The sequence below is a fragment of the Zingiber officinale genome, unplaced genomic scaffold (assembly GCF_018446385.1).
Source record: "Zingiber officinale cultivar Zhangliang unplaced genomic scaffold, Zo_v1.1 ctg30, whole genome shotgun sequence".
Classification (NCBI taxonomy): Eukaryota; Viridiplantae; Streptophyta; class Magnoliopsida; order Zingiberales; family Zingiberaceae; genus Zingiber; species Zingiber officinale.
In genome coordinates, this window is record NW_024589931.1 from 520,601 (window position 1) to 543,531 (window position 22,931).

The 22,931-nt window shown below is 35.2% G+C and overlaps 2 protein-coding genes across 5 annotated transcripts; one reads left to right on the forward strand and one right to left on the reverse strand.

Moving 5' to 3' along the window:
- The first annotated feature begins 723 nt into the window (after positions 1-723).
- Positions 724-18,356, forward strand: LOC122037371 (nuclear pore complex protein NUP107-like). Of its 2 annotated transcripts, none has more exons than XM_042596818.1 (25): positions 724-949; positions 2,175-2,485; positions 3,392-3,461; positions 3,719-3,834; positions 5,476-5,507; positions 5,602-5,727; positions 6,768-6,926; positions 7,109-7,201; positions 7,283-7,450; positions 9,269-9,367; positions 9,583-9,779; positions 9,850-9,907; positions 10,660-10,748; positions 10,819-10,950; positions 11,273-11,395; positions 12,461-12,559; positions 12,651-12,842; positions 13,006-13,180; positions 13,274-13,430; positions 15,690-15,889; positions 16,616-16,757; positions 16,832-16,989; positions 17,100-17,216; positions 17,365-17,463; positions 18,065-18,356. In XM_042596818.1, exons 1-24 carry the CDS (start codon positions 876-878, stop codon positions 17,449-17,451), a joined length of 3,174 nt encoding a protein of 1,057 aa, XP_042452752.1. In that variant the 5' UTR covers positions 724-875; the 3' UTR covers positions 17,452-17,463; positions 18,065-18,356. The 2 variants fall into 2 exon arrangements, with proteins under 2 accessions (XP_042452752.1, XP_042452753.1); XM_042596819.1 differs by having other exon boundaries at positions 9,272-9,367.
- Positions 18,357-19,235: 879 nt separating this feature from the next.
- On the reverse strand, positions 19,236-21,611 carry LOC122037372 (SOSS complex subunit B homolog). 3 transcript variants are annotated; one of them, XM_042596821.1, is made up of 3 exons: positions 21,346-21,611; positions 21,036-21,182; positions 19,236-19,852 (listed from the first exon to the last, which is right to left on the reverse strand). In XM_042596821.1, exons 2-3 carry the CDS (start codon positions 21,169-21,171, stop codon positions 19,416-19,418), a joined length of 573 nt encoding a protein of 190 aa, XP_042452755.1. In that variant the 5' UTR covers positions 21,172-21,182; positions 21,346-21,611; the 3' UTR covers positions 19,236-19,415. The 3 variants fall into 3 exon arrangements, with proteins under 3 accessions (XP_042452755.1, XP_042452756.1, XP_042452754.1); XM_042596822.1 differs by lacking the exon at positions 21,346-21,611 and adding an exon at positions 20,691-20,745 and having other exon boundaries at positions 21,036-21,177; XM_042596820.1 differs by having other exon boundaries at positions 21,036-21,611.
- Positions 21,612-22,931: the final 1,320 nt, after the last annotated feature.

Genomic DNA, 22,931 nt, shown 5'->3' on the forward strand with positions numbered 1-22,931 from the left:
AATATTATACTTATCTTAATAAAAAAAATTAAGAAAAGTATATTTTTTAATATCGTCGGCCTAAAATATTTATAGAAGTTTCTTTCATTATAGTATTGTCAATTCTAAGACGTGGGACTAAAGAGAACTATATTTTTTTTTATATAAAACAACCAGAGAAAAATTCATAATAATATGTCGCAGCCGAGTCTTGAACTCTACATCACATGTTTCGCTTGTGGAATTACTAATAAACCTTGGAATTATTTTTAGTGTAAATAGAAAAAAGGACATTAACGTAAATGCATTTTAGGTTTCACCAATATTAATTAGTAAAGGGGGGAGATTTTTAATAAAATAATAATAAGATAGTAAGATAAGATAAATATATTAAATTTTTTTATTTGTATAAAATTATAAATTTTAATATGAATATTATAATTTTTTTCTAAATATATAATTTAATTTTTAATAAATATTTAAATTTATAATTTATATTTATTAAGTTTGTTTAGATTCGATAAAAATTTAAATAAAGTGAATTATGAATATATTCATTAAATAAAATTAAAGATTGATTCAATTATTAATAAATCAAACTCAAATATTTAACAGTTCTGACTGATTCGATTACACCATTATTTATAATTCTAATTTTTAGGCTTCTCATTAGTCGGAAAAAAAACATTTTATTAAAGCATTCTATTAGCATTTGAGGTTTTGTATTTTTGTTTAATTAATTTATTTGGCGCTTCGGTGTTGAAGACAGCTCTTGTACTGGACTGTGGTGTGGGTTTTAGGGTTTTCTCGAACTCGCTTACTCTGGTTCCGTTCCTTCCCCCGATCGGTTTCGTTCGCCTCTGTGTTTTTAGGGTTTAGCGCAAAGAGATTGAAGCATGGACATGGATACTTCTCCAATCTATTTCGACCCCCAAGATCTCAGCAGCAGGGAGCAGTATCGTCGCTACAGGTTGAATGCCCGACGCTTCTCTTATAGTTGTTTTACGGTGATCTTTGTTAACTTTCGCTTTGGCGATGCATGATTTCAAGACTAGGATTTGGTACCATTTTTAGCTTTTGTATGAAGCGGAGCTAATTCTCTGCGTGCAATTGCGTCTCTAGTTAAATTGCAGTATTTTCCTCTTCTAGCTGAATACAATTCTCTTCTTTTTCATGAGAAAACTGGAGCACTATCCGCACATATTCTTAAGAGAATCGTGTGCGGTAAAAGAATGTATTAGATTCTCCAGAGTTACTCAGAGAGCAGATGTTTAGGCTGGTTGAGGCAAAGGTTGAAATATTGAGAGATAGTTGTAATTCTTCAGCTCAAGGCAACGGAATAGAATCTTTTGAAACATCTATCCCCTTCTAATGAGTTCCCATCAAATACTTACAGGTTTATATCCTTTACGCAATTTCGGAGCAGAAAGGTCGACCAATCAAAAAATGGAATTGGCTTTCTATTCCTTGACTGCATGGATTCTCTCTATTCTCTACTCTTTTTATCTCTTTGCACGGACCACTTAGTAACACTCTCCTTCACTCAAGTTGCAATTCCATTGTCATGGCCTAGCGTATGACTCAATCTATCCTTGGATTTTGTCATCAAATATATTTTTGGGCCATCCTAGTGTCGTGCCTTGCATCCTTCTAAGGTGGATATTCCTCATTAACACTTGATTACATTAAGTTCCTCTCCTTGGGGGTTTTGCATCTGTTGTTATTGCACTTGGTAAAAGAGCCATCCAAATTGTCCACAAAAAATAAAAAAAATAAAATAAAGTTGTGGTATTTCAACTTTCAAGTTTATTTCACATGAAAAATCCTATTAGGAACTTATAGTATATCTACGTTTAGATTCAAGTGGAGTTTGAGAATTGAATCTAATAGGTCTAGAGCATCGATCTATCTGTTGTAAATGTACCTACATTTGCACTGTTAAAATGTGATTCTGCCTAGACACCAAATGTTAGCTTGTTAAAGTGTAATGAATTTGTACATCTTACTGAGTCAAACCACTAGCGGTAGACTAGATGGTTAACCCAATTCAAAATTGTAGGCCAACTTGTTGACACGTCATATAAATTTTCTTGTGTTAGCACCTTAATTTTAATAGTTATTTTGTTTCTTAATTTATGACATCTAATACAGAAGACAACCACTCTCATACACATGGCTGCTTATTTTTTTAACAGGAAAAGACAATCCACCTCAAATGTGTCTCCTATTTCAGGACAGTCAGTATCAAAGTTTTCTGAGGCAAGATTATTATATGAAGGAAACAATATTCAAAGACGCCCTAATACTGCACTTGTACTCGAGGATATCAAAGAAGAAGTAACATCAATTGATAGTCATCTAGTATCTGAGTTTAAATTTGGCTCTGATTCAATCCGTCAAGGAACCCACTCACTGAAACTTATAAAAAATGAGGATGATGGTCTGGGTGAAAGTGGCGATTCAACTTTTAGGTTGTTCGCCTCACTACTTGACTCTGCACTTCAAGGTAAGATGATTATCAGTATGTGCAACATCTCATAACTGGATATTGCACCATTATCTGGATGAGGGGCTTATTTTGAGTAATTGACTAATTATGCTTTCATGTCAACCTTACTATTTTTTTTTTTTACTTTTTTTTTTTAAATTAACAAGAAGCTATTTATCATGGCGGCGAAATTTTGTGCAAACTTGTCTTGTGATCCGAATTAGGAACACTCTAAAATTCTAGTTCTTCTATATCCTTTGGTAAAGTCTGCACGTGCATTCAAGCGAAGAGAGAAACAATAAGAAAGATAACCTTGGATCTATTTTTTGAATCTAATGAAAAAAATATTTATAAGCTAATATTTTTTGTGTTCTGTCAGGGATGGTTGAGAGTTTCTAGCCCTTTCATACTTATGCTGTAGGCAATAAAAGGGGGCAATAGGTTATGGATTACTTCATGCTAAATTTGATTGGAATTATACATGTTGCAACCAATCTTATTGATTATGTTACATAAATTCACTTGGAGTTGGAACCCTGTCTAGTTTCCGTAGAAACACTTGTGTTCCTTATCTGCTTCTAGTGAATATATTTTGCATGCTTCAGGAACCATGACTGCCAGTCTGTTCTGGAGGACATTACCCAGTGTGTGGGTGCATAGATGTAACATAGCCTAATAGGATATAGTAATGAAGTTTGTATTGAAAACAATTAGGTTGTCTTTCCAAATCTTCTTATATAAAATAATATATTAAGGAGTGAAAATAGACATGCAATATCTTTTAGGTTAGCCTATTTTTGAAAAATTGTTCACTAATTTCATTGATTCAGTTTCTTTACATGACATTCTGGTCATATAATGTACTATTACAAAGACTCTTTATTGGTCTATATATTCTTTAAGCTTGTTATATGTGCAACACAGGGTTGATGCCCTTTGCTGATCTCATTTTGCAATTTGAGAAGGCATGTCGGAGCGTTTCTGAATCAATCAGGTTACTTTACCTGCTGAATTTGTTTTGTCAATGCATTATGATAAGGAAAATAGTTTGTTCACAGTCCATGCAACTTTCTGTTGTAATACTGAAGACCTAGGTTACCGTGTGTAACTCAATCTATTCCTTTGTACTTATTGGAGTCGACTAATAAGTACATATGTTTGAACATATTTTTTGTAGAGAAGTATCAGCTTATAGCTGTTTACATAGTGATTCTCTTTTATACTGTGTCATACAATTGATTTTGTTTGTAGGTATGGTAGTACTGGCAGGCATAGAGTAGTGGAGGACAGATTTATGCAACAAAAGGCTCGGCTATTGCTTGATGAGGCTGCATCTTGGTCACTTCTGTGGCATCTATTTGGGAAAGGAAGTCATTCTAACATCCTTGAAACAATCTGAGCCGTTAATCTGTATAGTGATCTTTTGTATTGTATTTTTAATGCCTTTCTAACCTGATAAGTTTGTTTCACTATTTCACTATATTTTCTTCATTAGACTATTGGAAATCAGAGTCTAGGGATATTTTGTGTCCTTTTTGGGGGAAAATATTTCACATTATTCAATTTTGTTTTTACTTACAATGATATTTATTTGGATTCCTCATTAATAAAGTCATTTAGTACATTCAATGGAATCTTTGAAGTTGTGTCATATAAAACATTCTTATTTTTGGAAAAGTTTTCTTTCTGAACTTTGAATACAAATCTCTGTCTTTTGAACTCTTAAGAATCTCAAGCTCTGGTAATTAAATTCTTTGCTGTCAGATTGCTCTAACTGAAGAAAAGGGCCTCAAATCTATCCTCTTATTTTGGTACGATTGTCTGCCACAAATGTGGATCCAATTGTTAAGCACAATTATTTACAAAATACTACACACTATAAATAGAAAAAGTTATCTGTCCACTTGGAATGTTGGTGTCTAACACGGGTGATGAAAGGGGTACTGGAGTCCAAATATCAGATGCTAACATTGTGCTGAACCACTATTACATTGATTTCACTCTATAAATCAAACAAAAATAAGAATATTGAACACTTTATCTTCAGCAAGAGTTTACAGTTGTATCTCTTTATATCAGTTTAGATCTTGCACTTGATGTCTTACCTGCAGTTATTCTCTTAAGATAAATTTATATGGGCAACCTAACTTTTAGTAACTTGTTTTTTTTCCTCCTACATTGTTTCAGTGTCCATATGGTAGCATTCTTGACTCCTGTAGTCTCATCAGGCCCAAGTGTGAAAGTCTTTTTCAGTTTAAATTCAGTTCATACTTTTTGCTTAAATATAAATGATATTTTTTCTCATGCGTAAAACTATATTCTATTTAGTGCTGAATCTATTGAGCTTCACTGAGGCATTTATTCGTTGATTTGTTAATTTAGGAGATGTTGGAGAAACACAGGGACTAATGCAGTGGTGAAGAATTTGTTTGAATAGATGTATATGAGGAGTTGTTAGTGTTGAACAAGAGATCACAGGACTATCATATACTAAGATGTAAATTTGCTATGATAAATTGTTATATTATGAGAAGGAACATCAATCACAAACTGTAGTACAAGTATAGAGATTTGAAAGAGAACATTGGCATAGTTGTCAAGGAGAGAAGAAGACATAGTGAAATGTAATGATGATTTATTCTGTCTATGGTTAACTTCACAATTGATTGTTACATGGTTAATTCCCTGAGTTCTGATTTAACATAAACTCTAAGCTGCGAATAAGCTGAATATCTATCATACCAGTCAATTTGGCTGTCAACTAGTTGAATTAATTTAGTTTTATGACACTGTTATTTGTGGGCTTGTGCATTTACTATCCTAGCTTCTTTGGCATGCTTATGTAATTTTTTAAAAATATCATGTTTTGTGGTCAACTTTTTGTTTTTTATCCATTTGTATTAATACTGCTTATCTATTTATTTCATTCATTTTAAGATTAATAAAATATATTAGGTTTTGGTGTCGTTGCTATTCTTTATTTGAATCGATTTCTAACAATCGTGCAGGAAATGAAGAGCTTCCTAGTAAACTACTATTGGTAACTCTGATGGACAAATCTGTCTTACAAGTAATTTTGATTCTGTTACTTGGAATTGTCTGATGTTATGTGTGGGTTCCAAAATGTTTTGTAGTCTCCACCAACTTCACATCAGCGGGCCTGCCAGTTTGTTATGATGGATCACACAGCACAGTTATGCCTTCGCATCATTCTTTGGCTTGAAGGACTAGCTTCAGAATCTCTTGATTTGGCAAAAAGGGTATTCTGTTTTACCTACATCTCATTACTGTCTTATGCAAAGGGATACAAAAAAGAATGACAAGCACATGAAAAATGGAAATAATGTACTCTCATTTGTTTTTTTTTTCACTCCATTCTGCCCTCATATTCAACCACCCAAGTACAAAAGCCACAAAGCTAATCTTGGTGGTAAATGGCACTGCAGGTCTTCATGTACAATTTAAAAAGGCTGAATTCATTATTTTTGGCTTTGATTCTGACAGGCTATTAGATTCTGTGATAACTGTCTAGCATGCCTAGGTCTAACTATCCTTTCATATGAAAATAGAATCAGAACTCAGAAGACTTCTGTTAAATGCTCTCCATTCTAAAATGCATCACCTTATCTTTATTGTTTGTTTTTGGCAATTTGACAACATTTTTGTTATAGATAGTTGATTGATGGTGGAAGGGGAGCCTTGGCGCAACGGTAAAGTTGTTGTCATGTGACCAAAAGGTCACGGGTTCGAATCCTGGAAACAGCCTCTTGCAAAAAGCAGGGTAAGGCTGCGTACAATGGATCCTTCCCTGGGACCTCGCATGGCGGGAGCTTCGTGCACCGGGCTGCCCTTTTTTTTTATATATAGTTGATTGATGGTGGAATGTTCTTTAAATTTTGAGTTAAAGGTACAAAGTGTTTGACTCTGATTAGCATAATATTTACTTTAATTCCCATTTACTTTTGGAATTGCATGCTTTATATAGAAATTAAAGAGGTTTCCAACATGATATTGTTGCTTTTCCATTATGTCATGTGATCTCTCTGATTCATGCCAATTTGCATCCATGTTTCTTGATGCTTAAACAAAGGTATTTTCCTTGTAAACCAGTTATTCTATATTTTTCATGGTTTAAACTGTTCCAACACTTGACATATGTTCTCATACAGGCAAACAAACAGACCATATATTGCCTAAGGTGCTTTTGTTTTGTAATATATATCACAATTTAAAAGTATGATAAGTTCTTATGGTTGTTTAACCTCTAGTTTGTGGCTCACTAAATTATTCTATTTTTCAGGTGAGAGGGTCACACGTAGGTTCCTATTTTCCAAACTCTGGTGTTTGGATACATACACAAAGGTTTTTGAAGAATAAGAAGGATGATCCTGCTATAGTTCATCATGTTGATTTTGATGCCCCAACACGTGAAGTAGCTCAACCAATTTTGGATGACAAAGTACTGTAGATTTTTTAAAATTATCCGTTCATGTTATTATATTCCATGATATATAGTAATGTTTAAGTGATGGTTTTATAATGCCCTTAGAAGGAAAGCTTATTTTTTTAGCCAATATTGCACAGCTTAAATTCATATTATCTATCATAATAGATGACTAAATGATCTTGTAATGTAAACAGAAGCAAGATGAATCTTTGCTAGAGGATATCTGGACTTTACTTCGAGCTGGAAGACTAGAGGAAGCATGCGAGTTGTGTCGTTCAGCTGGACAGGTCTTCATCATTATGCTATTTTCAATATTGCGCTAAGTCATTCTCTTACAAGTCATTCTCTTTTCTATTTTTTCTATTCAGCCATGGAGGGCTGCAAGTCTTTGTCCTTTTGGAGGTCTTGAACATTTTCCATCCGTTGAAGCCATGCACAAAAATGGAAACATGAGGCAATTGCAAGCTACTGAATTGGAAAGTGGCATTGGGCACCAATGGCGCCTTTGGAGATGGGCATCATATTGTGCATCAGAGGTTTAATCTTTCAAATAAACAGGGATAGTTTTAATTATAATTTTTTTTCTTCTTTTTGTACTATTCAAATAATGAGATCACAATCCATGTGTGTATGACACTCAAGTCTAGTTACATGTTACTTACTAGCAATGTCAGTTAAACCCATTATTTCTGAGACTGTCTCATTAATTGGTTTGGAAAAAATATCTGCAATTTATTCTTCAAAATATATGCATGCATGCTGAGTTTTTTTATAACAACATTTAAATGAATTGACAATAAACTTCAGTTTGTGTATTTATAGCCCAAATGTAAATAGTGCTTGATTGTTACAATGCATACTCAGCAGTTAGTTCTTGTAAACTTGAGATCATTGAGGTAAACTTAATCTGCATAATTTTAGAGTCTGTATCATTTCTCTATATTCTGTGTCATACTAGAATAAACCAATTTTTTGTTTCTTGCTCTTTGATGATGTAGCGTCAGTATCCCTTTTTTGTAAGTAGGTGTCAGAATTTATTGGTTAGCCACGTATCCTAAAACTAAAAGCAAGTGTGCATTATTAGGAAATAGACCAATGTATAATGGACGATTGCACTTGTCCATGTGGAACCAATGGCTCATTCCCATCATGACTCAGAGGTACAGACCTATTTTTAATATCATGTTGCAATTGATTGGTTAACTACTTATCCCATAAGTTCTAACTATTAGGAAATAGATCAATTTATATTATATAAGACCAATGAGTGCGGAGCCTCCTAGCTTCAACATTAGGACCCAACATAATCTTCATCAGAAAATGTTCAGATACTGATCTTCCTTATAGAGCAAGCCTTTGCATGGAGACTTTTTCTTATAGCAGAATATCCATTGCCATTATTTCTTAAAGTAGAATATCCTTTGCATGTGTTCACGGGTTTGAGTCGCGGAAACAAGCTCTTGCAATGTAGGGTAAGACTACGTACCGTAGATCCAATGTGGTCCGACTCTTCCTCGGAATGTGGGAGTTTAGTGCACCGGGCTGTCCTTATATATCTTTTCTTCTAGGATATCTTGCAAATCACTACCTTATAATATCATCGATATCATCCTTAGGAACTACCATACTGGGGTTGCCTGATAAATACTCAGTGATCTACTTGCTGCAACGAGATTGAAGTGAGCATCCATTTGAAATAAATTACAATATGCATCCGAGGAGTTTGTTTCGGATTAGATTATTTTCTTTGTGTCTACATAGTTTAATTTACCGTCTTGTGGTTGCTTCATATCAACCTATTCCAAAGGGTCACCATATAGAAGCATGGAAACATGGATGTTGTATGTGCATGTAGGGCCAAGCACCAAGCAGATAAATGGAAGCATTGAATAGAGAATAGACCACATTATGGAAACACGGAAACGTGGATGCTTCAGATCCACGAGGGAGGAAGCACCCAGCAGAAATAAACGGAAGCATTGGAGAGAGAAAATACATATTTTACTTTCCCTTTATTATATTATTGTTGATATTACAATTCAAGTATATACAACACTCAACCATACATATATTAATGACAATGTGGGACTTAAAATCATCATTTTTTAGCAAAGATAATGATGCATGTGTTTGTGCTTTCTACAACCTTCTTTATTAAAAATTTCCAACTTCTTTTATCTCACATACTAGTGGAGTTTCTAAAGTGCTGGAGTCTGGACTAAAATGGGATCATAGCACATGCTCTTTCAGATGCAACTTATAAATGATTGGCATAAGCTATATGTGAATAGCAATGTCTAAAATTTCATGGTTTTGTGTTGTCGACTTATTTTTTTTTTGGTACATAATTTCAGAAGATCGCTGAGCAGGATGGTGGAAGGTACGAGATGGCTGTCTATGCAGCACAGTCTAGTAACTTGAGGCGTTTGCTGCCAATCTGTACTGACTGGGAGGTAGATTTTTGTGCGCACTTAATGATTTTGCTGCTTCTGTTTCATCTTCTTTCAAGATACTTGATTATTAGTTAGATATTGTTTATTTTTATTTCTTGGTTATTGTAATGTGTCATTTAATTTGTAGCTTTCAACTGGGATTAGTGGTTTCCTTGCTTTTCATTGTCTATAAGTTTTTAGTTCACTTGAAGTCTTGAATCTATTTGTGGTTATAGTCAGCTTGTTGGGCAATGGCAAAGTCATGGCTTCATGTCCAAGTGGACATAGAATTATCTCAACCTCAACAAGGTAGAGTGGAAGGCAAACCGTTTGGAGATGATGTAAATGGATCTACAGTAGAAAGTTGGCCATATCATGTATTTGATCAGCAACCACGGGATCTTCCAGCACTACTTCAAAAACTTCATTCAAGGTTTAGTGCTACCATGCCTTCTCATTGTAACCTTCATCTGTCTGATCCGTTTATTTTTTTGTAACTGCAGTGAGGTTGTTAATGAAACAGTTTCTAGAGCTTGCAAAGAACAACATCGGCAAATTGAGGTAAGGGATACTGATTAAAGAAAACTGTGCATGTATTGAAAATAATGCAATTGGAGAAACTGAAGATGTAGTTGGTGCAGTAGTATACTCTAGGAATAAAAATGCACGTGAAGATTGAATACATCCAAAATGAGAGGAATGATGAGCAAGTTATTCAAGCATACTACTATTATGCTAAGCTTGTTCTCTATGAATTGCTCTGCTCTAGCAATCTCAAGACATGAATAAATTTTTTGAATATGTGAAATAAATATAAGTAGATCTAGAAGTCTCCAAAGCATGCTATTTTATTCTAGGAACTTTCTTGTTCTATAGAGGTACAGATGGTCAAGTTCGAACTGATCTAGGATTAACAGTCAGTCTGAGTCTTATATGTTGTTATTGTAAAGCATAAAATAGAACACTTGGGCCAATGGACAAATATGAAAATTCTAGAAGGTGGAAAATATATTGTTGGAATAGATAATATTAGTTGTCATCTTGTTCACAAACAGGGTCAAAGCTTGACGATTCTTTTCTTTCCTCCAAACCTGTTGGTAGATTTACAGACTTAAGCTATCAAACACATTGGCAAAGATATTGACCTATTATAGCAATAATAGGATTAGGAAACAGATCATACTAAAGAAAGCCAGATAGGAAGAATCAAAAACAATTGGAAGAAAATTAGTAAAGTATGTGGATGTTTATTTTTCTGTAGCATTGGGTTTATTCAATTATATTCTCCTGAGTCTCTAATTAATTCTTTGTAGATAAATCTCATGCTAGGAGATATAGGACACCTTCTAGAGCTACTATGGGCTTGGATATCCCCTGCAGAAGATGATCAAAATATTCTGAGGTTCTCTCCTTAACCCAGACAGATATTTTGAGTGTTATAGTTTTATTCTTAATAAGATATTGCTACCCAGGCCTAATGGAGACCCTGAACTGATTCGCTTTGGAGCACATGTAGTTCTGGTTCTTCGTAATCTACTTGATGATGACATGAAGGAAGCCTTCAAGGAGAAGCTGATGGTTGTTGGTGATCTCATACTTCATATGTAAGTTTGTATATGCTCTTACTTCTATGCATATTTTACAAATTAGGATTCTGCTGTTGCTGCTTCAATGGAACCCATCACCTTCTCCACTAGATTGAGCACCACGATCTCCACAAACGGCCTATGGAATTATTGTAGGATGATCTCTAGTTCTCTACACATATGTTGTCTTGGACCTGTGCCGCATTTCAACTTGGGCTTGGATCCATATACGAATTGATTTCTGGATAACTTGGTTTCTGTTATTGTTCCTGAGTTAATCATTTCATGATTTTTGCATAAACAATTAACCAAAACGTCCTAAACTTGCATGTAATAACAGGTATTCTATGTTTTTATTTTCTAAACAACACGAGGAATTGGTTGGAATATATGCCTCTCAGCTTGCCCGTCACCTTTGTGTGGATCTCTTTGTCCAAATGATGGAGCTCAGATTAAATAGCAGGTAATTCTGAAAGTTACATAACCTAGTTGTTACATTTAAGTTCATGATCATTCTTTAGTGCGCTAAGGATTATGATTTGGTTACTGGAACTTGTAGATTATCTGCTTATCCTTTCAGTGATACAACCTATTTATTTGTCAGGATAAAATATACAAGTCATGTGGCATTTTACTAAACCTCAAGTGACTTAGTAATAGCTATGTTTTTAGTATTTCAATAGCTTTGTGCCTTCCGATTTTCTACATTATTTGCTTATTATTTTTGTATGGAAGGAGCTAAACTCTCATATTCCAATGTAAAAATAATGATAATGATGATTCTTGCAATCACAAGCATCATGCTGATCCTCCAGTCATTTCAGATGAAAATTATTGAATTTGTCATCTTTTCTGAAGGCTATGTGTTTATTTATTTCCTTTAAGTAACTGATGAAAGAATTGTACTGATGTCAGGAATACTTTTCTTGTTAGGACTAATTGTTATAATCTTTAAAAAATTGCTAGGCTCTTTATATATTTTTTAAAAGCAACCAATAAAAGGATAATAGTGATGTTGAGATTAATTTCTCATTTGGGTTAGTTGTTATAATATTGAAAATTGCTACCCTTTTTTCCTTAATAAAAGTTGAAGAAAAAGGAAAAATAGTGTGGTAGTTATATAGGGGCTGTCCTGGGGATACATGTGCTCCATTTGTATCTATTGTCTCCTACGCCAACATATTCTGTTTGATTCATCTATGCGTGACTTAAAATGCATGATCCAAGATTGAATTTATTATTTACAACCATTTTTTAAAACAATAATTGTACATATATGCGGATCTGCTGTGACCTGAATGTGTCTCATTATTTCTATGTTTATTTCTTCTCTCTCTTTTTTTCCCTGTCGTCCGCTTATTAGCTGCTATATGTTTTTGTCATGCACTACTTGAACCATTGATGGACATTAAAGTTTTGTTTCAGAGTAATTTTTTCCTCACCTTTTTCTTTTTTGATTTTGTTTTTCTGTATTTAGTTTACTGACCCTTCTTCCATATTTTTTTCCTCACTTTTTTTGTTATGAAAGCATTCATGTCAAGTATAAGATCTTTCTATTGGGTATGGAATATCTGCCTTTCTCATCGGAAGATGGTTCAAAAGCTTGTTTTGAGGAGATTATAGAGAAGTGAGGCCACAAAAAACATTATTATTGTGCAAGTTAATTTATGCTACAAACACGAGCTCACAACATCTTGTACATTTAATTATTATGGCAGGGTACTTTTGAGATCACGGGAAACAAAACCTAATAAATATGATGGCAAATTGTCTGATGTTGTAGAACAGCTTCGTCTGCAATCTCTTCAAAAAGCTACTGTTATTCAGTGGCTCTGTTTCTCTCCACCTTCTACCATAAGACATTTTGAGATCATCAATGCAAAGCTTCTTACAAGGGCTTTATTGCATAGGTAATCTTTATCTCTCACAAATCAATTCTTCACTAGCTGAGCTCATTGTTTTGTCTTTGTCAAGAATTTGTTGAGTATATTTTCAGAACATAGATATGCACTAAGATGCATTTAGGATTTAAAAGTACTATATTTGACTTTGACATTATTTTTTCTTCTTCAGTAACATACTGTTCAGGGAGTTTTCATTAATATCCTTGTCAAGAGTTCCTAAGTTGCCTATAGGACCACATATGTTACTCAGTTTCTTGGCTGAACCACTGAAACAGCCTGAAGAAACTCTACTTTCTCTTGAAGAAGATGATGTCAGTGAGAATCTTGAAGAGTTTAAAGATTGGGTATGTTTGCTCACTTATTATCCTTTGACATTGCCTATGCCAATAATTATTATTTCTGTCATGACACTAAAATTTCTGTCTAATTACAATCAGCGTGAGTATTATGCATGTGATGCAACCTATCGGAATTGGCTTAAATTTGAACTTGAGAATGGAGCTATTCCACCTTCTGAGATTTCTTCAGAAGAAAAGGATAGAGCCATCGCTGCAGCAGTAGAAACACTAAATACGTCATTGTCACTTTTACTAAGTAAGTATATCATATGCACATTTTCAAGTCTGCTGATTAAGCTACATGCATGATGTGCTTATGCTCAATTATATGAATATGTTCATTTCTTGATTATCATTGACTGAACTTGCTTTGCAATTATCTTTATGGTGATTTGAGTGGTTAAAAGTCTGAAAACTATTCGAGTAGTTGGCAAACAAGTCTTAGAAAGAAAAAGTGCTCCATTTGCTGGAAAATAGTTGAGCTACTCCATTCGAAGCCAATGATACAGTGGATTTGTGACAAGGCTGTGATGATGTGATTGCAGTTCAAGCGGTGAATGAGACAGCATATGAGGTGCAACAAGATGCGAAGGTAGGTGGTCCAGAGATTCAAAGGTGCAGACATAGTGCAGGGGTTGACAGTTGACACTATGGGTTTTGGTGGTAGACAAAATGTTTTAGGAGTGCAATGTAACTTTAATGAAGTTTTAATTTGATTTTATCAATCCTACAGTCACAATCCAATCTGATCTGTCATTGACTACTGCATGGCAAGTTTTTAAATTGGATTGACTCATAGGATCAGATAATTCTACAGTCCAGGTTTGATATCGACTCCTTTGATAAGCCCATCTTTCCTTGTCATCATAACTCTATCCCCACCTCATTTTGTTTTTTTTGATCGAATCTACTAACTCTTTTACTTTTTATGCTGGTTGTTTTTTATGAGTGCTTCTTCCTTGTATGATTTGGGAGAAGTGATACGAGTAAATGGCAATGGCATTTGATGTGTGCTACTTATGGGAGTTTATTCCTGAACATTGATCATCTCAGCAGAGAGAGATTAAAATGTTCTTTTACAGCAGAAAATTGAGATTGACTTGTGGAGAAGTTTCTTTCTATCTATTTAGCCTCAGGTGATCAGGTTCATTTCCTTGCATTCTAAAACCCTTGTTTGTTGGAATGAAATTAATGAGCAAACATTTGCACTTGTTTGGTAAATGTTAACAATGTGGACTTGGCAACAGGTGGCGGAACACTGGTCATTCAGTAGATACAGTGGACTCTAGTGGATCTATTTGACATGTAATGGATGGGGAATTGGGTGATTGCTCATTTATGTACCATACTCAAAAGAGTGAACCAACAAATCAATTTTCATTTCCCAAACACCATCTGAGCTACATTTTTTTCCTGATGTGTCACAAATCAACAATAGGTAGAAAGAAAAGGGAGGACCCTGAGGAGTTTGACAAAGAAATCCTCAAATGACTTATCCAGTGGCCACATTCTCGTGGAACAATGCTATACAGATGATCGCAAGCTTACATGATTGATAGCAGAATTATAATTAGGGAATCAACATTGAATTCAATCAATCATACCTGAAATCAAGCAAGTCACTTATGAATTGGGTTCACACTGATGAAGCTGCTATACATCCAGTGATCTATATGGGATTGACTGATTACAGCAAACTGTAGTCTTGTTTTCTCTTACAGCCTAGTGACATTTATACACTTTACTCGGTCTTAGATTCTTAAAAAAAGGTAGATCTGTTATCTTAACAGCCATCCTATTGCCAGCCCCACGGATATAGAGGGAGGTAAATGTAGGTATACAAGCGTTAGGTGCATAGGGGATAAATCCTAGGTTGTCAGTTCCTGAGAATCGACCATTGCCCATTACGCTAAAGATGATATGCGCCCACCGTCTGCGCTACGTCTTGAGGGCTCTGTCTCAAACTCTTAAAACATTTCATAAGGTGTGATTGGTTCTGTCCTCACCCACAATATTGAGGGGTTGCTATGGAATTTATTAGTATGAGACAGAAAGTAAAGAAAATGATTGGTGACTTTTGAAATTCAGATTCTTGATTTAAATTCTCTATAGGTTGGAGATTTGTTGGTAGTGCAATATTAGATTCTGTTGCAACATAATGCAGTGGATTTGCCTCTAGCTGCGGATGAAGCAGAAGAAAGTGCAAGAAAATAATTAATTTGCACATGACTTAACAATCTGATGCTCTAGTGTAAAGATAGATTTGCGGAAGAGATGAACATGACATTGTATGAGGATTATTTGCAAATACTATGAAATGTGGTAACTTAAATGCCCAAAATTTCTTCTGTCATTCAGAAATTTCAAAACCAATGAGAAATTTGATTTTGCTTCATCTGATATGTTTCTGAAAATTTACTTGGTACATTATTTCTCAAGCAGCTCATATTATCATAAAAGGACCTATCGTTCTTTCTTTGACTAATATTAAGTAAGCTTTTCTTTCTTGATTTAGGAGGAACCCCTTGGTTGAATGCAGCTAATAGTAGTATCCATGATCCTACTGGGAATGTTTATATTGAACTGCATGCTACTGCTATGCTCTGTCTGCCTTCCGGTGAATGCATGATCCCTGATGCAACCTCTTGTACAACATTGACTAGTGCACTCTACTCATCAGTCAGTGATGACGATGTGGTAAATCGTGAATTACGGGTATGTTTGTTTTTTTTAGGCATTTTTCATTTGCAATCACAATTATGCACTTAACTTTGCTATCTTTAGTGGTGTTTCTTTAGATTCTTAATAGGATAATTACTTTCCATCTCATTTGCAGCGTAACCTTTATCAGAGAAATCTCATTGGAGTGAAAGAAATGGTCAAAATTGAGTGGAAACCTAAAACAAGACATCATAAATTATTTATTAGAAAAATAGTAAAAACAATTTAAAGTAGGAATCCACTGGATAAATTATTCTCACAACAAAAATTATAATGAAATTTATACAAAGAAGTTTTAAATATCAAAAGAACAAATGAAAATGAATGTACTTGGAAATTGATGTGAATGAGCTGCTCTTTTAAATCATGTTATAACTTTTACTTGGTATGCAGCAGGAGAATGGAGGAGGTAAGTGCAGTTACAATTTACATATCTGAACCTAAATAGTAGGGATCCAACATTTTTATTGTTGTTGATAAGGGAAACATTTCACACATGGATTTCAGTAGTATCTTTTATTATCATTTCTGGATTTGTCTGCTCAAGTCTGCAGAAACAGAATTCTGAATCTGATTGGCATGATTTTTGTCACTTGCTGTTGCTCGATTTGAAACAGTGTAGGTGTATTTTATTGGCATGGATAATGTGGCATGTGATTCTTTTCTGACACCTAATTTCTAGTCTTTTCCTTGTTTCTAACTTGTGATAGAAGTTTTCAGGTCAATGTTGCAATTTCTTCAAGTGACAACTATTGTGTCGAAATTGTACTTCGCTGCTTGGCTGTGGATGGTGATGGGCTTGGACTTCATGAAGCTAATGATGGTGGCCTTCTTGCCACTATTATGGCTGCTGGTTTCAAAGGTATTGGTATCATAATCCACTTAATATGCACTATTGTTATTATCTTGTGAGAAGGTCAATAATTTATCTACCAGGTGAGCTTAACCGGTTTCAACCTGGAGTGAGAATGGAGATATTTCGGCTTGATGCTTGGTATTTCAAGGAAGATCTATTGATAAACCCTGCTAATTACATAGCGAAAGGGCTTAATCGTAGGTGCTGTCTACCAGAAATTATTCTTCGTTGTATGCAGGTTAATTAGAATCTCAACCTTGAAACTTTTTTATTTCTGTGCTATCTGTGTTCCTTGACATACACCATAGTGTTACAAGTCTTTATTGGTCCTTTTTTGTTCACCAATAGGTGTCAGTTTCTCTTGCTGAAATGGGCAATTTGAAAGATCATCGTGATGCACTTGTAGAATTAGTTGCTTCTTCAGAATATGGAATCCTTCATTTGTTTAGTCATCACCAGTTACAGGTATCACCCTCAGCATTCTACGTGAATGAACAAATCATCATAGTTTGAGTTCTACACCGTGAATATTGATTTGAACTGTTCTTGAGTATCACTGCCAGCTCCCTAACAAAACATGCGACAAAAGAAATTAACTGGACATATTTTTCAGGAATTTTTATTGATTGAAAGGGAATGCTCATTACACGCAATGGAGTACGAAGAAGAGCTGTCTGTCATTAATTCTCAACAAGAATGATGGTAATTTTTGGTAAGCTTCGACTTTCTAGTTATAATGTCTTTCATTATCTATGTTTCAAAATTATGCACGTATTTGTTAGATTTTTACTGGTTTAATGTTTTTTGATTGATTGACATTTCTTTGAATTGTTTCTGGTGTGTTCAAATCATACGTATTTTAACTTTATTGTTATTAATTAAATTCAAAACTCTTAGCTGTTTGTGCATAATTAATCAAGTGTTATTCCAATTCCACCCTCTTTTACTCACGTTTCACAAAAACATATAATCTTTTAGTCATATCATTATAGTTGGCAGGACTCTGATGAGACGTTGGAAATCTCTTTATTCCATTTTCAAAAAGATGTACCAAGAATACGTTCCTTGGAAGTCAGGATTTATATTTTGGTAGGCACAATGCGCAAGCAGAAGTTGGAACTACTTTAGCACATGTTTGATAGTATACTCAAAGAGTTCAATTTAAGAATATATTTTCTATACCTATGTCGGTTAAATATTGTCCATGTCAATTTCTTTCTGATGGTGTTATTCTAGGATTTTACAGTATGTATAATTCTTCTGTTTTTGTTCTTTGCTGTAGTAAGAGATCAAATGATACTTTTGTTTGACAGATTAGAACAGTGGACATTTTAACTCAGAAAACTAGATATTTGAAGGTAAAAAGTGGTGAGATTAGGCAAATGAAAGGCGCAAGAAGAATGGAGCAGGATAGCAAATTGAACAAATTCTGATTCTCATAATTTAATGTAGTCTCAGCTTTATTTTTGACTTTCAATGTTCATAGATCATTGGAGAAGAGTGCTTATGATGTTTCAGAAATTAGTTTACTAAAGAGGGGAATATGGATGGGTTTTGAATTTATTGTAGTCTTACTTTGCATTTTTGTAAGATGCTATTTTTGCATACTGCTATATTTTTTTTTTCAGAAAAAGAAACAAGAATATGAAAAGTATAATGAGAAAAATATATGAGAAGTTGACACTCTTTCGAGAGAGCAGATCCCTAGATTGTTTTTTGCGATCCAGAATGATCCCTTTGTATGTATTGGTGGAACACAGATCTCTTGGACCACTTTTTTATAGTCCAGGGGATGTGCCACTCGCATTTGTGGCTGGATCGCGGTCGTGATCTGACCGCAAATGGTTGCGATCCTTTCTTGAGTTCATCGTCCTTACCAGGTTATAATTTTTATTCGGAACGGGTGGCCGGAGACCACTCGAAGGCCTCCGGTGGTGGATAAGTAGCCAGGTTATTGGGGGTCGAGCGAGGGTGTCCTCTGGACAGCTTCCGATCGTTCGTTTCGAACAAAAATTATAACCTGATGGGAACGATGAATCCAAGAAGGGATTGCAACTATTTACGGTCGGATTGTGGTTGTGATCCGGTCGCAAATGCGAGTGGCACATCGCCTGAACCACAAAAAGTGGTTCAGGAAATCCTGCCTCGTATTGGTGGGATGAATAATCCCTATTTATAAATTAAATGGGAATCATTCATCCTCATTTATACATGCAAATAGATCATTCCTTAAATCGTAAAAAGTGATCCACAGGATTCAATCCCCTCTTTCCATATGGTCTAGGTGTTTTTTCAATAATACAAGCAAGAATATTGCCGTTCGGATCCTCTGTCCCCATGTCTCCTGTCGATCGGACGAATCAGATTACATCTCAAGACATCATGACATCCTTAAGATGTGTGCAGTATCTTTGTCATGTGCAAGGTATCATTGAAATGTAATCTGATTTGTCCGATCGGTAAGGGGACACGGGGACAAAGAAATTTAGGTATAGAGAATCCGAACTCAAAATATTGACGTTTTTCGCCCTGCAAGTTAAATAATGTTTTCAGGCCTATAGATTTCTGGTTTGCTCTCTAATCCACCACCATTCTTACCACTACTTTGGAAGACAACACAAAATATACAATCTGAATTCTTGAGCGTGAACATCCAAAGGGGCATTATTTTGAGGGTCCAAAGATCCTCGAGTGTGGCGAGACAATAGCTTCCTGCACAAACTTCTTCGGATTGTTAGGATCGCGTGCCCATCGGATCTCGCTCATGTTTGGGGTCTCCACGAACAGCATGGTGAATTCTCCAACCTTCTCAGCTTTGCCTCTCTTGCCAGCCCTGAGCACCAGATTGTTCTTGTGGTAAGAGAATATTCCATCAGCGAGGCGAATGATGTCGCCGGGCTCAAAGATCTCGCACTCACTTCCCCACATTTGGAAGTGAACTGATGCGGTCTCGTCAGCTACTAATGCCGGGCAAGTCATCTCTTTCCCATCCCGAGCAATGCCGCCTTTCTCCAGCAGTATAAATTGTGCGTTGACAGTGTTAGTTGCTGCAGGAACTATGTCCTTCAAGTGTATTATCTTTGTCATGTGTATGTAATAATCTGTAAGGGAACAAAAACATTCAGGGCATATGATTACCTAAGATACAACAAATTGCAAGGTTTTTTTTAATGAATAATTTAGAAAGCTTACAACTTTTCATATAATGTGATTTGCTCGAGAGTTTAAATATTGTTTTTCAGAAATTTCATTGAACTAGCAGGATGCCATTAAAACATGAATCGCAAATGATCAGGAAGTTACCGTGTGTAAACCAAGTGTGCAAGGAAAGGTATAAAATGCAAACACATACAAAGGACCAGGACAATGAAAAGAAATAGGATGGAGCAGATTATTCAATCAAAAAACATGTAAATTTAGTACCAAGAAAGTTAAAGTTATTATTAGACAAAATGTAGTAGAAATTCGTGTTCATGGAAATTACTAATGCTACTTCCCAAACTGGTAGTTTTTGTCAAACTAATGATGCTTAGATCGGACATTTCATGAGAATATATATCTACGAATAATCTAAGATAATAAGTTAAAAACAGTTAGTACTAAAAGAAAAGAAATTTTTTATTTGAACTTCATCAAAGTCATGTTTCAAATCCTTTATTCTATGACATAGCCTCATTGAATTAAGCATTATACAAGACTAAATATAGTCTAAATTATGGTGCCGCTGAGATTATTGAAAGATAAAACTGATTTTTTCAGGCATTTAACTAAAAAGCACAACATGTAAATAGGAAGCATCTACTTGTACAAACAAAATAAATAACAATCTTTTTAACAATTTACAATGCTACCGAATCTAAGAAGAATACTAAAGACTTTGAGTAATTAATCAACCATCAAAAACAAATCTTTAGCAAAGAAAATAGAGGTAAATCCTACCCCACTCCTCTTCTTTGGCCTCTGCTCTAGAACGATTCAAAGAGGGATCCCGTGCCTTTTCAATTCAAGAACATTAAGAAACAAGAACGAGGGTCAGTAACACCCTGTTTGGAAACACTTAAGTGAAGGAATTGAATATAATTCCATTAGGAATTGAATTCTGGCAGGAATTGAATTCAATTCCTATGTTTGGAATGGATTAGTGAATAATAGAATTGAATTGAATTCCTTAATATGAAATCTATTTGAATTGAATTTCATTCTTATACATTTATCATTTTATCCTCATAACTAATCATTTAATAATCAAATTAAGTATTAGAGAATAGGAAGAAGGGATCGCACAGTTAAGACAGCAGTATGAAGAAGGTGGCGCACGGGAGAAACGGTGCAAGGAGAAGTTTTCGACACAAGAAGAAACGACGCACGGAAAAAAGACTAGGACTGACAGCCGGCATCTCTCCAAGCATCCATGACTCATCTATCTGTTACCTGGCGAAAGAAAACCATTTTGTGGGGTGGTGAGTATTAGAACTCAGCGGGTAAGGAAAGAGATAGTGCATGAGCATAACATGTAAGTAGAGAGTGTCAATGATATACAGCCTCATAAGAAGAATAGCAGTTACTATAATAGAACCAAAATAAATTCTCATACCTGAAACTATATCCTAGGCTAGGTATAGTAGGTCAGAACTGGTACTAATCTGCTACAGTACTGCTCATACTACAGAGGTAATAAGTAAGGTATATACAAATTTCCAATGAATAAACCAAAGTCTAAACATTTACAATGAGAGTATATCTCAACATAAGTAAGCATATCAGCATATGTGAACAACAGCAGTAAGTAAGCAATAACAGCATATATAAACAGCAGCCAAAGCAAATATAATAATAATCAGCGTATGCACGGATGACCACTCCCGCCCACCTCTCCGCACCAAGACCCCTGTATGGTCGAGAGACCGGGTCAGTGACAGACTGTACACCACTCCAGCTACCACTCACACGAGTGGCCGAGGGGACAGTTGCATAGTAGCTAACTAGCTACATCTGCGACGGGGTCCCTGCTGCTCGTACTCCAGCTACCACTCACACGAGTGGCCGAGGGGACAGTTGCATAGTAACTAACTAGCTACATCTACGACGGGGTCCTTGTTGCTCGTACTCCAGCTACCACTCACACGAGTGGTCGAGTGCGGCACGACAGGACAAGCGACATCAACTCCAGCTACCACTCTCTCGAGTGACCGAGGATGCGGCATGCATGCAATAACATGATGCGAACAATGCAACAGTCATCATATATATATAAGCAGAAACAGGTATGCTACATGAAGCCAGCATGCTCAATATCGTACATAAATAAGCAACAGTTCAAGCATACAAACATGATATCTAGTATCTGCTACTGATCATGGACAGCAACAAGAGACTGTATAGATATGGAACGAATTTCTCAAAGATTGCGTGAAGTATCAAGCGCAAGAAAGTAAGAGTGGAGTCAAGATAAACAGTCCTTATCCAAAATAATTCATGCACTAAGGTCAAAGTACTAAAAGAAAACAAAGCAAGAAGTACCCGCTTTTATCTGCCGATCGTGATAAATAATCTCACATCGATACCCTCATCTCAAATCAACATCTTGCAAATAATATGATACATGGTTTAGCTAATCACATATACAACAACTAGCTAAACCCCAAAACTTAATCTTAATTCGATTAGGTAATTATAAATCGAATACGATCCTCGATTAGCCACATAAATCAGAATTAAATTGGTTTAACCCTAATTAAGCCATGTCGACTTCAAATAGACAAATCAAATCAGAAATTCCAAATCTGACCCGAAATTCAAAATCAGACACCAAATTCCAGCAACACAGAAAACCCATCACAGCTTCAAACTCGACTCAAAATATCTCAAATCCATTCACCAAATCAGTCTAACATTTAATGAGTACAACAAGGATAAAAACTAAAAATAAAGCAAGCCCAAGTTCTTAATCCCAAACATTCCAGATTTCGATTAGCTCCTCTTCCTTACTTCTACCCAAACAGAACATGTTACCACATACATATAGAAGAAGAACTAATGTAATTGGATTTGACAGATAACCTAAAACAAAACTCTCTCCAAATTTAATGAAGAACAAACAATAATTTCCACTAGAAATCCATAACAACATTGAACAACGAGGAAGAAAAGAACACACACACCTCTGGAACCCATCTCAAA

Excerpts from the sequence above, each read along its gene's own strand:
- LOC122037371 (XM_042596818.1), top strand. The coding sequence starts at position 876 with ATGGACATGGATACTTCTCCAATCTATTTCGACCCCCAAGATCTCAGC. Across the intron at positions 12,843-13,005 it reads ACAAGGGCTTTATTGCATAG|TAACATACTGTTCAGGGAGT; the intron begins GTAATCTTTATC and ends TTTCTTCTTCAG. Across the intron at positions 13,181-13,273 it reads TTGAAGAGTTTAAAGATTGG|CGTGAGTATTATGCATGTGA; the intron begins GTATGTTTGCTC and ends AATTACAATCAG.
- LOC122037372 (XM_042596821.1), bottom strand. The coding sequence starts at position 21,171 with ATGAGTCATGGATGCTTGGAGAGATGCCGGCTGTCAGTCCTAGTCTTT. Across the intron at positions 19,853-21,035 it reads TTCATACTGCTGTCTTAACT|ATTATTACATACACATGACA; the intron begins GTGCGATCCCTT and ends GTTCCCTTACAG.